This window comes from Ovis aries, chromosome 7 (assembly GCF_016772045.2).
Source record: "Ovis aries strain OAR_USU_Benz2616 breed Rambouillet chromosome 7, ARS-UI_Ramb_v3.0, whole genome shotgun sequence".
NCBI classification, from domain to species: Eukaryota; Metazoa; Chordata; class Mammalia; order Artiodactyla; family Bovidae; genus Ovis; species Ovis aries.
In genome coordinates, this window is record NC_056060.1 from 24,600,863 (window position 1) to 24,614,790 (window position 13,928).

The 13,928-nt window shown below is 44.7% G+C and overlaps 1 protein-coding gene across 2 annotated transcripts; it reads right to left on the bottom strand.

Moving 5' to 3' along the window:
- Positions 1-247: 247 nt before the first annotated feature.
- Positions 248-13,000, bottom strand: LOC101113335 (angiogenin-1-like). 2 transcript variants are annotated; one of them, XM_004010382.5, is made up of 2 exons: positions 12,899-13,000; positions 248-864 (listed from the first exon to the last, which is right to left on the bottom strand). In XM_004010382.5, the coding sequence occupies exon 2, from the start codon at positions 844-846 to the stop codon at positions 400-402; it is 447 nt and encodes a 148-aa protein (XP_004010431.1). In that variant the 5' UTR covers positions 847-864; positions 12,899-13,000; the 3' UTR covers positions 248-399. The 2 variants fall into 2 exon arrangements, with proteins under 2 accessions (XP_004010431.1, XP_004010432.1); XM_004010383.5 differs by having other exon boundaries at positions 12,821-13,000.
- Between the last annotated feature and the right edge of the window lie 928 nt (positions 13,001-13,928).

A 13,928-nucleotide genomic window follows, 5' to 3' on the forward strand; every position in this document is an offset into this window, starting at 1 on the left:
AAAATAATTATTAGGTGACAGCAAAAACAATTTGCTTCTCCTAAAAATTCTGTTTAGGGGCCTTAAGCCTTGGAATTTTCCCAACAATCTCTGTAAGATGAATTTAACATTTTTACCTTCACAGAAAAGTAAAGTCCACTCCTTGAATGCCTGATCAGGAACTGACTGACAAGAAGACAGGCATTGCTTTCCCATCCAACCCTTTCAATTGAACAGGGGAAATGGAGAAAGGTCAATAGACCAAGAATCAGTGAGAAGACTCAGAGACATTTTTATTAATGAAGTATATTCTAAAGCAGAAAAGAAAAGGTCAGCAGCTCATTTTCTGGATTCCTAGCAATGAATGTTGCTGCAATGTAAGGGGGAAATGCTATGAAGGAAGGCAGAGCCAGCTCTGGACTACTTGCGTGGAGGGACAAAGGACTCATCAAAGTGGACAGGCAAGCCCTTTTCACAGCCGGTAACGATGACTCTGTAGTCTTTGGTGGCTTTGTAATGGCATGGAGGCCGGGTGGACCCTCCTTTATGCTTGCAAATGGTAACCTGGAAGGGAGACTTGCTTATTCTGAGATTGCCTCTGTAAGGTTTTCCATTCTTATCTTTACAGATGTCCTTGATGTCATTCTTGTTGCCATGAACAAAGGTGTTGATGTCTTTGCAAGGTTTGGTCAGGTGTCGTTTCTCCATCATCATTTCACAGTATTTGTTATCCCGGCCCTTTGGACTGCGATCATAGTGCTGGGTCAGGAAGTGTTTGTATCTGCGGTCATCCTTAGCCAGAGTCAGTGGGGTCAGACTCATTCCCAGCATGAAGAGCAAAAACAGGGGGCTCAGGACCATCACCATCTCTTCCAACAAAGGCTCCTGCCAAGGGCAAAAGGAGATGTAATAGGGGCACAGAACAGAATTGCCAAATTAGGCTGAAAGGACAAGGATTTTTCTCTCTGGCAGGGTGTCATGAATCAGGTGTCCTCTGTCACTAGATATATTTTTTCCTTTTCCTTTCCTCAGTAGTCTTGTATGTCTTCTCAACTGATTCCTTTGGAACATCTATAAAAATATTTCCTGAATACAACTTCCAAGTACAGCCACTGTTTCTTATCCCGGAGGATCACTGAGAATTTACCTTTCCATCAGTTGTTGCAATTCAAAATCCACTCACATTCCTTAATTCATTTATTAACTAATTTAATACCAAGCACTACATAAGCCGCTGTTGGGTACCAGGCACTGTGCTGGGTCCCAGAACACCAAGACCATTAAAGACACATCCAGTGCCTCGCTAATCCAGGATGTAGCACCCATGGGGAAAGGATGAGAGCACCAATTCACTGCGAAGAGACAGTAAGGTGTACTCTGAGAGCTAAGAAGAAGGACTTTCAGGGAACCTTGAGCCCAGGGAAGGGCTATCAGAGAGGACTGGTGAAGACAGCATCCCCGAACAAGTCAACCCATCAGTTGACTGTGAGAAGAGAAGCGAGAGCAGTTTCACCCTGAGGTGAAAGTAAGCAGACCCAATTCCCCAAGAAGTAGGCTTCCCTGGTGGCTCAGTTAGTAAAGCGTCTGCCTGCAACGTAGGAGACCCGGGCTTGATCCCTGGGTTGGGAAGATCCCCTGGAGAAGGAAATGGCAACCCATTCTGGTATTCTCGCTTGGAGAATTCCATGGACAGAGGATATTGGTGGGCTACAGTTTATGGGGTCTCAAAGAGTTGGACATGACTGCGCGATTTTCACTTTCACATTTTCTTGATTTCTTGGCAATCACACATGCAGCAAAATTCTTATAATGGGATGAAAGTTTGACCTTAAATTTATCCTTAGATATACTATAATCTTTATGAATCCTAAATTGAAAGATAAATGATATAGTGTCATGGACATTAAATTATTAATTTTTATATTGTGCTTTTCTTATGTGTAAGTCAGTAAACTTATTTTCGTATTAAATACTTTCGTAGCTCTTAAAGAGGCCACCGGTTGTAGCACTAAGCCTGTCATGATGCTAAACAGTCCTGGGAGTACAATTGTGACTCTAGAAATATAAGAGCATTTGGGGTTCTGCAGTTTACATGGGAAGCCACGTGACAGGCTGAGTGAAATGACCTCCCTTTCTAATCAGCATCTGGCATTGATCTTTATCTGTTTATCATGCTATAGACAAACTTGGTATATTGCCAAAAAATTACCAGACTATACACTAGAAATTATTTGGTCATTCCTCAATATTGAAATAGTCCCTGAGAAGTTTTCCATTAAGCACATAACAGTATCATTTGTAATAGAATCAGCAAAAATAATTTGGGGAGGTTAGCAAGAAAGTGGCAGACGACTGGGAGAGTCACACCTGAACGAATGATAAGCCGTCCTATAGGGCCACTGCTCCACCACAGCCGCTGGGCTGCCTGCTCCCCACGCACCAAGCTCTTTACATTTACAGGGTGTTGCAGTCTCCTGGGTGTGTATTTTCTTTCTAATTTTTGGGAAGATACTTTTCTCGAATTGTAATCAGTTAAGTCTCTTGCTCTGCAATGGATAAAATATTGCCTTTTAACATCAAAAGCAGTTGTAGAATGGCAGACTGTCAAGGGTGGAAGTATCCTTAATGGTCACACTGTGAACAGAGGCTGGAATCCCAGAGTTCAAAACTCTAGTAGAACCTGAGCTGGTTGTACCCAAAAGAGTCATTAGGTGGCAGCGAAATGTTGTCTCCCTCACTTAGAGGAAACGATGGGTCCTTGTAGGAGTCAGTATTGTACAGGGGATATCGCTGATCACAGAAAGGGGTGTGAGCTGGCAGGCTCAGCAACAGTCTCTGTCTAAACACTTTATGCTTTAGACATATATTATTCACCTTGAATCATACTGCCTGCCTCACAGCAGACCCTCAGTAATAGATGTTTTAATGACTGATGTCATTTTCCTCTCCAGGTATAAACTTATCTATGAAATGAGAGTTGCTTGCTATGAAAGTTTGAAATTCCATGGCTCTCATTAAGCATAAGGGAGCCATTCTAGTTTCACTAGCAAAAGTCCAGTGAGCATGGAATTGTAAAGACAAGTTTGTATAGATTTAGTTGGTGTCACAGGCACCAGCTGAAAGAAAGAGATGTCAGGGTGATCTGAGCCCAGTCTCACTGGTGTGCATCATCCTTTAAGGTGCAGTGTGTAAGCCCAGCCCTCTTCACCTCTAGTTAAGGTGCTGACCCTACCTCAGGGTTGGCTCCCTAAAAAGGCACTTGTTTGTTGGGAGGTTGAAGGTCCTCATGTTACAGTCTGGGAAAGTACATCTTTATTTCTGACATACAAAATTTGCACATTCATCCTGTAACAATTCAGCAAACTTTTGCTCAGGCTTATCGGAGAAGGGAATGGCACCCCACTCCAGTACTCTTGCCTGGAAAATCCCACGGATGGAGGAGCCTGGTGGGCTGCAGTCCATGGGGTCACGAAGAATCAGACACCACTGAGCGACTTCACTTTCAGTTTTCACTTTCACGCATTGGAGAAGGAAATGGCAACCAATTTCAGTGTTCTTGCCTGGAGAATCCCAGGGACGGGGGAGCCTGGTGGGCTGCCATTTCTGGGGTCAAACAGAGTCGGACACGACTGAAGCAACTTAGCGGCATTGCAATCTTAGGGGCTCCCCCAGTAGCTCAGTGGTAAAGAATCTGCCTGCAATGTAGTAGCCTCAGAAGACTGAGGTTAGATTCCTGGGTTGGGAAGATCCCCTGGAGGAGGGCAAGGCAACCCATTTCAGTATTCTTGCCTGGAGAATCCCATGGGCAGAGAAGCCGGAGGGGCTACAGTCCATGGGGTTGCAAAGAGTCTGACACGACTGAAGCGACTTAGCATGCATGTGTTCTAATCATGACTCCCTGAAACATCCAGAAACCAAACCCTAGCAAACATGCACCATGGCCACCTATTTAACATCTGCTCCCCGACTCACACCTTCCACACTCATGTTTGCAATTCTAAATTTCCCAAAAAGGAAGGTAAAATGGAATTGGGAAAAAACAAACAAGAGACAGAATATTTGTGGTACAGAATATTTGTGGGAAGAAAACAAACAAGGACAGAATATTTATGGTACAGAATCTGCATAGGCCAAAAGTGCAGGGCCTCACATTTGGTCAAGGATTGTCAGACTCATTTAGACAGATCCTTCTAGACCCAAGCACATAATCGTCAGGTCCTTCTAGACCCAAGCACTTAATTGTCAGTGGAATTTGTTCCAAATGTTCTTTAGACTAACTTTATCCTGTGTCTCAAACCAATCCCTTGGTCTTTATAAAAATTAACATTCTCTTCCTCTCCCCACAGGCAATATTTTGTACTCAACAGATTCATCAAAGTTTATGCACCGAAAAATTACCTTGACATAGGATTATGAGTAACTACAGCCAGTGTATCTTCCTTTGAACTTTGGATGTGTTCCACTTACTTTGTTTTCAAAGAGCATCCAAGAACTTTTCTCTCCCTTGTTTTTTGTTGGCACTGTATGATTTGTGGGATCTTAGTTCCCTGACAAAGGAATGAACCCACATCCTTGGGGTGAAAAGCAAAAACTCCTAAACACTTGGACTGAAACGGAATTCCCCCAAAACTTTCTAAAGGAAAGTAAATAGCAGGGAAGGAGATAAGACTGAGCACGCACGCATGCACGTTCTAAGAAAACAGTGCTAGGACTTCCCTGATGGTCCAGTGGCTAAGACTCCAAGCTCCCAATGCAGGGGCTGGGTTCCATCCCTGGTCAGGGAAGTAGATCCCTCATGCTACAGCTAACGATCCTGCATGCGGCAACTAAAAAAAAAAAAAAGATCTGCCATGCTGTAGCTAAAAACAAGGATGGATGATCTCCCATGCTAAGACCCAGTGCAGCCAAATAAATAATAAATATTAAAAAGGAAAGAAAGAAACAGTTAAAAATATACTTCTGTTTTTCCTTGTTAAGCCACATACACTGTCTGTGTCTGGGGTGGGGTGGGGTCTTCCAGATGCCCTTCAGCACCTGTCTCACCTTCTTTGGGGATTTTATCACAATTTAGGAATCTCTCCTAAACCTCCGCTTGCTCCCAGCTGCACTAGTTTGCTTTTAGTCCAAGAGTAGTGTCCTTGCATATAGAATATCCCCTAAAGAAATCTGTTTTCATTTTAGACTTTGGAACCTAATTCATTTTCTTCTGAATTCATGAGCTTGGTCCCAGAGGCTTTAAAAGGGTGGGGAAATAGGTTCATTGAGATGGATGGACATCTAGAAATAGCATATAAACAAACAAACATATATAAAACAATAGATTACCCAGATGGAAGAATCTTATAAAAATCTAGAAGTTTCCTTCCAACTGCAGAGGGGTTCCAACTGTTTGTTCCTGGAGACGGATTCCACCTGAGTGAACCTGGAGGCCCCTCCCGGTTCTGATCATACAGTGATCAGATGGACAGGGTGGAGAGACTAGATCTGAAAATCCTCAGTCTTGTCAGAGACACACAAACCAAGGACACTACTCTTGGACAAAACATGGAGAGTCATTCCCCTCTTCCTTGGGCCCAACTGGGTCAAATATTAACTCACTTGAATGGACTAGAGATTTGTTCTAGGAGGCAAAACTTGATAAATGTGGCCTTTTGTCCCCAAGTTGGCTTTTTCTGACATCCCTGTATTGTTATTCCTGCCCAAGACAGGATTGAGGTTTTATTATTCCCATGCAATGATCTGGATCCCAAAGATGTTGTTTCTTGGGCCAGCTCCAAGAACTGCCTTGCAAAAGCCTGCAGAGAAGATGGGGTCCCCCAGGAGGATGCTGCTCCACTGTACTTTCTGTTTACTCACAGAATTTGGTCTCATGAACAGGTTCTAAGTAGGTTTTATAGAACCAGGACAGCACTTCCAGAGAAGGTTATGCAACAGCTGTTAGCACCCTGCACCTGACCTCAACCTCCCAGCATTAACCTTCAGAAATACCCTTATCCTGGGCTTCTGTTTCCTTTCTTCTTTACCTGTCCACAAACGACTAACTGTGAGCACCTGATATTTTGTTGTAAAATTGTCTAACTCCACCATCAATGCAACACTGACTTGTATCCACTCACAAAATGGCTATGTTGCCTGCAAAAAATGTGGACCCAAGGGTACCAGGATCACTTTCAGATCCTATGGTTTCAAATATCAGGTAGTGTCAGGGGACGTTCAACTTTAAGGCATCCTCTATGTTGTTTCCTCCCTTTGTGTGCTGTTTCTCAAGGGCCTTCTGTTCCTTATCAGTTCCTGGGAAACAGGAACGAGCAGAGCTGCACACAGTTCTCAGGACTGAGGTCATGGGACAGCGCATGCGTGGATTCCCTTCAGTGACCTTTTACTTTACTGTAAACTATTCAGTCATGTCCCTATTACTCAGAATATGGATTGTCTTCTGGTTCTGTGACGATTGTTATTCATCTGGTTTTGTTTTTGCTCAACTTTATTTTTGCTATTTAAAGCTTCCTTGTATGGAAATATATAAGTATATGCTGTTACAAATGAAGCACCCTTGTTTCACTCGAGACTTGGGTCCCCCGCGTCCCTCTTCGTCGACTTCGGTCCCCAGGTCCTGGTCTGTAAAGACCATAACAGGTAGCAGCAGGAGGCCAGCTGTCTCGCAGACCCCCAGCAACCACCTTCACTGGTATTGGATCTAGGGCACTGCTATCTTGTTAAAAATTACCAACCTTCTCTTGTTGTCCACCCACCTCTACATTTTCAGTTTCCCTGTATTTTAGGCATTAGCTAAAGACATGCTACCTACCAGTAAAACAAATGCACTTGACATGATCATAATAATTACAATAATCAGTGTTACCTTGCATTCTATGAAAAGCTCATATATTTAACCTTCACTAAAACTACGTGAGGCGGGTATTATGCAAGTCAGTTCTTCTTATGAGGAAACTCTGAAATCAAACAGCAGGGGAACCTTGACGGAAAGAATCCTTTCTCTTTTTTTACTAATAACTTTTGCTTCGTCCAGTTTCTGCCTATAAAACCCTTCCACTGCAGGCTCCTCAGAGCACCTCTCTTATATACTAGATGAGATGCTGCCCCTTTCATCAATGATTCAACAAAACCAATAAAATCTTCAAATTTACTCAGTTGAATTTTGGTTTTTAACAGAACCAAAGAGAAGTAGCAGGATGTAGGGCCTCTACTGGCATCCAACAAGGCGTCCAAACACTCAATTTCCTCTTCTGAGCAAACACCCTGTTTGAGAGGAGCACCTATTTTAATTAACTGTGCATCACTTTTTAAATATAAACTGAAAAATTGATTTTTGGAAAGTTTTCAACCATTACAAACCACACAGCTGGGACTGTACTGGGAGAGGATGCCAGATGAAGTTGTATCAGTCAGGAGGAGAAGTTTGATGCCAGGGTATAAAACAGCAAACGATAGGCTAGCTCTGTTGTTTGGTGGCAATGCTCCCAGGGATATGAAGCTGAATCTTTCTTAGTTTACCATTCAGAGAACCCAAGAGCCCTTAAGAATATAGCCAAGGGTAATCTTCCTGTTGTATGTGAAACTAACCCTAAAACCTGGGTTATGGAAACCATTTTCCAGGACTGTTTTTTCCATCACTTTATCCTAGAGGTAGAGAAGTATTGCTTGGAGAAGGATATCCCACTCAACATTCATTTGCTGCTCAGCAGTGCTCCAAGACACCCCCTATTCATGGCTGACTTTCATCTCAACATCAAAGTAGTGCATCTGCCTCTGAATACTACATTGCTCATCCAACCTAAAGACTAGGGAGATATACTGACTTTCTGGAAATATTATTTATGTCATATTTTTCATCAAGCAGTAAAGGCAAGTGGCAAATCATGAACAACCTTGTGCCAATTTTGGAAGGACTATAATATCTACAAGGCCATAAAAAATTTTGACTTTGCTTGGCATTAGGTTCCAATGTTACTGAGAATGGGGTTTGGAAGCACCTTTGCCCACAGTTTGTTCACAATTCGTGGGTTTGAGAAGGTGAATGAAGAGTCCAAAGAGGTCTTCAGTGACTTAGTGACTCTCAGTGAGAAGCTGGACTTAGATCTGCAAGAGGATAATTTCACCGAACTCCTTGCTGTGCAACACAAGGAGGTTACTAATGAAGACCTGATGGGATTGGAGGCCCAGAGAAAGGACAAAGAGATACAAGAGGAAGAAGTAACTGAAGAACTGATGAGATTCACGACACGAGAAATGGCAAGGGGATTTTCTTTACTTGAGGAGGCATTGTTTGGTTTTGAGCCACAGGACCAGAATGTAGAAAGACACACAAAGCTTGCAGAAACTGTTCAGAATGCAATCCAGTGCTACTGTGTCATTTAAAATGAGAGGAGAAGGGCTCCTACCCAGACATCACTGGATCATTTTTACAAGAGGGTAGGTAGAATTGAAGCTCCAATACTTCGGCTACCTGATGTGAAAAGCTAACTCATTAGAAAAGACCCTGATGCTGGGAAAGATTGAAGGCAGGAGGAGAAGGGGATGACAGAGGACGAGATGGTTGGATGGCATCATCAACTCAATGGACATGAGTTTGAGCAAGCTCCAGGAGGTGGTGATGGACAGGGAAGCCTGGCATGCTGCAGTCCATGGGGTCGCAAAGAGTCGGACACAACTGATGGCTGAACAACAGGTAGAATTGAATCCAGCAAGGAACCAGACCGTGTGCCATCAATGCCAAGTATGAATGAAACTGCGGCCTGCCCTCCATCTCCTATTGCTGATGATCCTTCAGCTGAACCACTCCCGCCTCCTCTCCCTTCTCTAGTTAGTGACTCTTCTCGTCTGTTCACTCGATGCCAGCCCCTGTATGCCAGCTGTTGTACTGTACTACTCTAATTTTCAAGGTACTGTGCTGTAAGATTAAAATTTCTTTAGTTTTATATTAATTTGTGTGAAAAGTATTATAAACCTGTCATAGCACAGTACTACACAGCAGGTTGTGTCAGTTGCCTTTCTCAGCTAACTTTTCTGGACTAATGAAAAAGAGGACTTACAAACATGCTCTCAGAATAGAACTCCTTCTTATGTAGGAGACTCACTTTATTTTGAAACTATGCCGATATCCTGTTCTTTATCAAACTATCAACTTATTCATTTGTTTATTGTATCAGTGTAGCCTCATGGTTTCTCACTTTTTTAGTTGTTTATATAATCTGTTATTTTCATTATTATCTTGCTGCTCAAATTGTCACAGATTTGGCCATTGGGAGCCCCTTACACTGACTTCTGTGTCCTTTTGATGTTCCCATCATTGTTTGGGTATTTTCTTGCTTTCTGGTTAAAGATATTCTAGTCTCCTCTTCTGTGCTCCCTGTCCCAGCCCTGAGGGCAGCCATTTCTTCGGAGAGCCATTTCTCCAAGGCTCTTTTAAGGATAGTACATGGTATTTAAATAAAAGCTAAGTTCTGCCTAAAAGCTAATCATGCTTGTCACTCTTGGGATGTTGCTATTACCAGACTCTTGGAGTGAACACGTCGAAGAACTGTGTATACATAAATTTACACACATTGACAAAAGTTGAGGTTGCAACAGAACCAAGAAAGCAGAGGGGGATTAAGGATTAGCCTTTCTGGAGAATGAAATTAATATTCAGGAAGCAAGAACACAAGCCAGATCAGATTGCAATGAGGGAAGGCATTGAGACCGTTAAATGCAAAGCTCAAAGCAGATCAGCCAGTAGGTCAAGAGGCTTAACCTAGTGACTCCTTAAAAGACTCCACTTAAGTAGTTGTGAGAGTTGTCTCCTAAACTCCATAAGGCTGACTCTGTCCATCATAGATGCCTGCCTTGACTTCCCCACCCATGTGGCTTGTCTCTTGACTATATCCCCACCTGTGGAGATAAAAGCAGTGTTGGACTGGTTGGAACTGTTCTGGTGATTAACACCAGGAAGAAAGCAGAAGATGGAAGATGGGTGACTCAAGAAATTTCTAAGCAAGTTACTTTTTTCAAGACCTTGCTTCCTTGATAGAACCAGCATGGGATGCCTTTTAAAGAGAGGGAGGGGTACTGTTTGGACTATCAGCCTTCCTCCTAAACAGGTTGCCCTGTCTCCTCACCCTGTCTCCCTGCTCCTCACTCCAGCTGCTCTGATATAAGTGCCCCTGATGTTACCCCAGTATGAGTTCCCAGGCCCCCTAACTCAACAGGTGGGGTGAGCAGCAAAGCCTTCTCCCACCACAGGGCACAGCAGAAAGAGGTAGAAGGGGGAAATCCAAGGCTAGAGGAAGAAGGGGATGGTTTCACAATGAGAAATTGAAGCCCTTTGGGGGGGGAGGGTCCATCCCCAGGGTCATTTCCCCATTCATGGCACACCAGGCAACACTGTGCAGTGAGAACTCTGCCCTGGGGAGTTGGGGATCTGACACTGGCTTTTGCTTCTGCACCAAGACACAAATGTCTGACCTTGGGTCCACACTGACCCTCATTCTCCTCAGGTGTATTATGGGATGCCAGCGGGAAGGTTCTTTCCATTGCTTGTGTCTTGTCCATCCTTGAGTTCAAGGTAACTGTCTATGTATTTTTTTTAATAAATAGAAATGTTTTGCATGATATTCAAGAGACATCTACCAAGGCCTACTTTTTATTTCTGTGTTATTCCCGGTGCCACAGAGAAACTTGAAATTTTCTAAACATGCAGTGCTCTGCCATACGTGTGTAATGTCTCTGGCCTTTTTTTCTCTCTGAATTGCCTATCCTCTACCCCTAATTGGAGGGTGAGGGACCCTATTTATGCTTAAAACTCTCTCCAAGGAAATCTTTGCTCTGGACCCTTCCCTGATTTCCCCACACTCCACCCCTTTCTTCTTGTTGCTTCATAATGACTCCACCCTCACTTCTCCTGGAGTTCTTCTCGAGGTCTGGTTTATATTATGACTCTAGAGGTTGCACCTGTTGGGGAGAATTCTCAGCACTTGGGTCTCAATCATACTTCATGATTTACTTGCTTAGCTCTTCTCAGAAGACAGGTATCTGGCTCCGGGGGATAGTGCAGATTTGACGTCCCTAGATCCCTCAGGGGCCCTGCCCTCCTCTCTTACCAGCTGTTTTCTTTCACACAGGCATTCTGGTCACAATTAATGTCCCTGTGATAAGCCACCAGAAGAGCTGGCACAAGTGGCTATCCCTGACGTGAGGGTGGGGCCACTGGGGCTTGCTCTAGGGGGAAGAAGGGTCGGTGGTGGTAGGGGTTGGGCCTCCTAAAGTAGCTAAAGCCCAGAGACCACTGAACAACCCAGGCTGGTTAGGTAATGAGGTCTTCTTCAATCAGGAACAGCAGACACCCATCTTTCTTTTCTCAGATACCCTGGGCAATGTCTGACCTCATTTTAAGAAGACCAGGACTGGGAACTGGAGTGGGAAAGGACATATGGAGGATGTGTGTGACCTTGGGCTGAGGAAACACTGATAATGTGGAGAGGCTGGGAGGTGGAAGCGGGAGATGGGGGCCCAGCCCTGTGTGCACCCAAGTCCAGACTATGGACTGCACCTGGCAGGTCACAGGGGAGTCAGAGCCACCCTCTGGGAAAGGGCAGCCTGTGCTCAGGTGTTGGAACCCCCCCTCCCCTTTTATCTTTTGAGTGCACCTCGTGTCTTGTTGGATCTTAGTTCCCTGACCAAGAATGGAACCTTGACTCTTGGCAGTGAAAGGACAGAGTCCTAACTACTGGTCCACCAGGGAATTCTGGGAACCCCTTTGTTTCTCAGTTTGTGCTGCTGGGTGTATGATGGTGGGATGGACATGAAGAGACATGGGAAGTCCTGTAAAGTGGGGATCATCAACAGGGACCTGCACAGCCTTGAAAGCTTTTTACCTTTTTGCAGTTGATTTGTCTTGAGAGGTAAAGTGTTGGGGTGTCAGCAGGAGGTGGAAATTAGGAGAAGACTGAACAATGTTTCCCTGGGAAAGGGCTGCTCAGTAAAGGTTGATAAATGCAAAGCTTTGTGACAGGCTTGATGGGCTTGGGCTGTTTGACTCCTAGGGAACTCTCAAATTACCTCCATTCACAGTGACCTCTGTCTCCATGGAGTTGGCTTCAGAGAACCCAGAACCCAGAGCCCCACTCCAGAAGAGGTGCCAGGAAAACTGCATAAGCTGGGAGAGGGGCAAGTGCCCTACCTGAGAGGAGAGTGTGGAGAGTATGGGCCTGGCCATAGCCTCTCTAAGGGTTCCTTGGGGCCTGGAGCCCAGTGGTGTGATAAAGTAGTTCTAACCTTCCTGGGCTAACTCTGAATTTAAGGGGATTTCAGGGGTTAATTTCCAAGCATTCTGTGAAGGGGACAAGTGTGCACTTCCCTTCACTTTCTCAGCTGGGCCTGGGATCAGCCAGTACTGATGTGGCTTCATGAATAGACATTCAAGTCTTACCTTGAACACCTGCTTTTCTAACTGATCAGCATCTTCCTGCCCCTGTTTCCTTCCTCCCTCCTCATGTGTGTTTTCCCTCCTCTCCTCTCTGTCTGCCCACAACTGCTATGACCACACTCCCTAAACCTAGGGCTCTGTCCCTTTCACCCTGTAACCTTGTCCTCTTTGGATTCATTCTGCCCCTCATGCCTCCCATTCCTTGCTCCATCTCTTCTCCCTCACATCGATCCTTCTGTGTCCCAGAGTCCCTGTGTCCCTACTTATTTCTCTGCATTTCATCCCATCCATGACTCTATCCCCATCTCCTCCATAGCCTCATTTTGTGCCCCCAGCCCCTAGCATCTCTCTCCTCTCTCCCCCGTGTGTCCTCATCCCTCCACATTTAGTCCCTCCTTTGTCCACCTTGTCACTCACCTGAGGGTACTCTTTTCTGATCAGAACCCATACCTTCTCTGTCTTCTCTCCTCACCCATGTTCCACTGTAGGCCTCACCTTGTCAATGAGTCCTCCTGTTGCAATGCCAGCTCAGTGGGACACAGCTTCCCTCCACTGGGCTTCAGATCTCTGAAGGCCTCCTCTCACCACGAACTTCTTAACAGCTGGCCTGGCCTGTGGTTGCCTTTATTTGGGTGTGGGCTGGGGAGCAGCCCTGGATCAGGAAATGAGTCAGGTTCATGCCTTTCCACTTACATATTCCAAGTGAGTGGATACCTATGGAGCTAGTATGCCTGCCTAAACATCTTCAGCAATGAGGAAGCTTGAATCCTCACACTCAAAGAATAGATCTGGCCCTAGCCACAAGATTTTAACAAGTCTGTTAAGACACCTGGCCTAAGTGTCTACACTAAATGAGAATGGTCATTTATCATCTCCTATACACCTCTCTGGTTCTGATTCTGGGAAAAGCCATCATTGTGGTGATAAAGATTGCTTTTTTCTGACCTGGGATACAGATGCAATAACCTAGAAGGTTACTTTGGATGGCTTCTTGTCATCAAGAATGAGTGATGGGAGAGGGATGATGACACAAGGCAGAGAGTGATGCGGCAGCTGAGTTGACCGTTGGAGATGCTGTGTTCATGTCTGGGAAGAGACATGCAGTCTGCTGAGACAAGAAAGGTTCATTGCCTCATGGCCAGTATGACTCCAGCCTTGCAGTATCCCAAGCCCTCCTTCTATTACTCCAAGGCTGTTGGAAGAATGAGATCATATCATGCCACTCTTTTTTAAGCTGAAGTCAGTGGTTTCTTTTGAGCCCTGAAAATTTCCAAACCCAGGATCTCCATGCAATAGCTTGAGTCAACAGATCCACCCGGAGGAGTAAATCCTTCAGTGATTTCTCTGGAGTAGATGCTTACGTGCAGCTGCTCTGTGTAGGATTACCAAGAACAAGAATGAATGACCATATGGAGGGTGGAAGGAATGGAAATTGTTATATATCTAGGCCTGGAAAAGTAGCTGATAAAAAGGAAGTCAGGAGCACCAGACTCAAGGACAGACGTACAAATTTGATGACAAGCCA